Source organism: Crocuta crocuta, unplaced genomic scaffold, assembly GCF_008692635.1.
Source record: "Crocuta crocuta isolate KB4526 unplaced genomic scaffold, BGI_CrCroc_1.0 scaffold737, whole genome shotgun sequence".
In the NCBI taxonomy this organism is placed as follows: domain Eukaryota; kingdom Metazoa; phylum Chordata; class Mammalia; order Carnivora; family Hyaenidae; genus Crocuta; species Crocuta crocuta.
Window position 1 is genome coordinate 751,102 of NW_027527804.1, and position 3,898 is coordinate 754,999.

The following is a 3,898-nucleotide window of genomic DNA, read 5'->3' on the forward strand; positions in this document are numbered from 1 at the left end:
AAATAATAAAATAAAATAAAAATAGTAAATAAAGGATTTACAAATTAAATCCAGAAATGGAGCAAAATAATATAGTATGAGCAGCAGGACTTACTTCAGCATGTTAACAGTAGTTCAGAACCAGAATATTTATGAACATAGGGCATTGTNGGGGCACCTGGGTGGCTCAGTCAGTTGACCATCTGACTTCAGCTCAGATCATGATCTCATGCAGTTCATGAGTTGCACTGTTAGCACAGAGCCCACTTTGGATCCTCTGTATCCCTGTATCTCTCTCTCTCACCCTTCCCCACTTACAGGCATGCACACACAAGCGCTCTCTCTCTCTCTCTCAAAACTAAATAAACATTTTGTAAAATTATAAGAGGGGAGACTGGGTGGCTCACTCAGTTAAGCATCTGACTTCAGATCAGGTCATGTCTCATAGTTCATGTGTTCAAGCCCCACATCAGCTCTGTACTGACAGCTGGGAGCCTGGAGACTGCTTCATATTCTGTGTCTCCCTCTCTCTCTGCCNGCTCAGAGGCTGGAGCCTGCCTCAGACTCTGTGTCTCCTTCTGCCCCTCCCCTGCTCGCTTTCTCTCTCTCTCTCTCTCTCTCTCTCTCTCAAGAATAAAATAAACATTAAAATTTTTAAAAAAGATCAGTTTTACACACAGCTGCCCACCAGCACAATTTTTATTTAACTCTGAGTTTCAAGCAAAAGCAATAACCAAAGTAAATAGCTGGTATAACCACTGCAGAGACCACATAAAATGAAAATCAATGTTACCAAAACTAACAAGAGAATCTGGTAGGATGGCGAGATCTTAGAACTATTGCTCAAATCAACAACCTTCTTCTAGCAAGAAGCAGTTAGGAATGGAAAGGAGAACATTCTTCAACTCATCAGGGACAGAAAAGCTATTAATTCTTTAGGAATAAATGTATGAAGAAAGGCATAAAATGAGATCTGAACAGATAGAAAGAAATACCATTTCTTCGATGAAGACCTACATAATTTTCAAACATCAATTCTCACAAAACTGAAACATACGTTCAATGCAATTCTAATTAGAATCTAAATAGGGCTGATGGGGAGTGTTGAATAAAAGTGATCTTAAAATTTACATGTAAGAAAAAAAACGGCTATGAATAGCCAAGAAAAAAAATTTTTTTACACTACCAAATCAACAAAATCATTTAAGTAATCAAATCAACATGATTTGAGTAGACAGCTACATGAAATAAAGAGTCCATGAATAGATCCTTGTATATGAAAGTTTAGGAGGTGACAAAAATGGCAGTTCAGTTCACAGAGGAAAGTAGGGATTATGTAATATATCATGCTAGTACCACTACCTAGCCATCTTCAAGAAAATCATCTTAACCAAGGCTGGGAACCCAGAAGCTACAATAATATTTGAGTATGAAAAAATGTAAAACAAATCACATAGAAAAATATCCTATCAGCCAAGTCAGTACATATAGATCTGGAAAAGATATCTATAATGATGCCGATAGGCAAAGGGCCAATATACAAAATATACAAATAAGTCTTACAAATGAAGAAAAATCTAAACAACCCATAAGAAATGGGCAGATGGTATGAACAGACAATTTAAAGAGCAAATTTAACTGGATAAAAAAATATGAGATAATACTGAAATTCATTAGTAGTTAAGGAAACACATCCATTAAGTTGTCAAAATTATAAGAGTCATAACACCTTATGCTGGCACAGGTATGAAGAAAATAATAATCTCATGTATTACATATAAAAGGGAAAAGTGAATTATAACAGCCTGTTTTTGTATATCAGAATGGAAAGGTCTATTAACATAAATATGTATGTTTATTTGTAAACATTCAGGTGTGTGTATGAATATAAATTAGAGGCATCAGTATATAAGTGCATATGCAAAATGATGTTGATTTCAGCATTGATTATAGTGGCAGCATCCTAGAAAGAACAAATGTAAACATTCATTAACAGAAGAATTGCTGCAGGTGCCTGGCTGGCCAGGTCGATGGAGCTCGCAACTCTCGATTTCGAGATAGTAGGTTCCAGCCCAATAGAGGGTGTAGGGATTACTTAAAAATAAAATTTTTAAAAAATGAAGAAGAATGGCTGCCTACGTAAGTTGTATACCCATGAAATATTTGGCAGCTTTGTAAAAGAATAAGGTATACCAGTAAATTTTGATATATTCCCATGAGATATCGCTGAGTGAAAAAGCAAGATTACAGTATATAGAAGATTCTATTTTTGTAAAACAATCAATGAACAACAGCAAAACATTACAAAACCCCTGTGTATCAGCACGCATGTGTGTGCATATGTGTGTGCGTGTGTACATACTTATGAGCAAGGAAAAAATACAGAAGGATATATACTGGTTAGGTAATATGTGGGTGTGGAAAGGTAGAGGTAGGATCCAAACAAAATAAAGAAAACAAAGAAGGAAAAAAGAACGCCTATTTAAAAAAAGAAATCTAGCAATCATGTTTATGTATTTTCATATGTATACATGTATATACAAATTGAATTAAATTTAGAAAAGATATAGTAAGAATCCTAAATACGATGTCTGCTCATTTAAAAAAAAAATGCAGTAACCAAAATTATTTCTTGGTGGTAGATTAAGTGTGATGCCTATTTTCTTCTTTACGTGTCTCTGTATTTTCTAAAATGAGAATTGTTACTTTAATAATAATGAAATAAAACCAATAAATGTTACTTTCAAAACATTACACTGAAAAATTGAGCTCATTTTGGGAAATCAAGGGAGGCAAACAGGGCTAAATAGCCTCCCATTTAGGATACAAGAAATCAGGATCCATTTGCCCTATCCAGCAGAAAGCTACTCACCTAAGGCAAGAGACTAAGTGGCTATTCCAATGAGCTGTTTGAAGCAGTAAATGGGGTATATTTCCCCCTACCTAACACATTAACGACTTAAGTAAATCAGAAAGCCATTTACACTACTCTCAATCACCCAAGGATCTGCTGGGCCCCTTATTTCCTGTCTCCTCCCTCTGGCCTGTGGCCATTTCACTGCTCGGGAATAGNAAGGCTTGATAAGTGAGATGGTCACAACTTGCGGTTAAAAGGCAGGCTCCTGAGAATTTCACCGAAGCAAATTTGCCTTTGGATAAACATGATTTGCCTATAATAAACTTTAATGAATTCAAAGCTTGCTATTTTTAAGAAAGTCAGTACTTGTATAAGGTGATATTTTTCTCTCCTCACTTTAATTTGCACTTTTAAGAAAAAAAAAAAAAAACACACGGAAACATACGAACAAAGGCCTTCCAAGTGAAGGACCATATTCTCAGTGGAGCAGCTGGACCAAAGTACAATGATTCCTGAGAGGAGGGAAGCTGTCTGGCCCCAGCATGCTCTCAAGAGAAACTGTAGGAAGCCAGCAACCTTCCAAGCGAGCAGGCCTTGGCCATAAACTACCACCTCAAACACTCGCTAAAAAGGACTTGTCAGGGCCTGGCAAAAGCCAAGTCTCTCCACATAAGATTTCCGTGTTTCATTGGGCCATGTAGACTTTTGTCCCTTAGGAAGCCCCCAGACAAAGTGGTGCAGGCCCAAGATGTTTCCAGTGATGTGCTCATCACCCTTTGTTATGAAACAGACAGAATGTTCTGAATAGCAATGGCAACAGAGCAAAAAACAATCGTCCCTTACTTGAATACAACGATAGCTCCAGGACACGGAGGGCAGGCCAAGAGAAAGATCTGCAAGTAAAAAAGAATTAGGGATGGTTATCAGGAGGAATATTGTACACAGTTAGAAAATTTTAGTTCAATAATAACAGTAATAATGGTGATTAACAGTACCAATAAATAACCAAACTCTAACATAAAAAACGCAATATAAAAACTTAGAGAGGCAAGCAGGTGGTTT

The 3,898-nt window shown here is 36.6% G+C and overlaps 1 protein-coding gene across 1 annotated transcript in view; it reads right to left on the reverse strand.

Annotated features, from left to right (window-relative positions):
- TMEM164 (transmembrane protein 164) overlaps positions 1-3,898 on the reverse strand; it is a 183,793-nt gene that overhangs the window by 115,040 nt on the left and 64,855 nt on the right. The window contains exon 2 of the mRNA XM_077773599.1: positions 3,680-3,729. Within this exon, the coding sequence (XP_077629725.1) occupies positions 3,680-3,729 (50 nt within the window). The remainder of the gene's footprint in view (positions 1-3,679; positions 3,730-3,898) is intronic.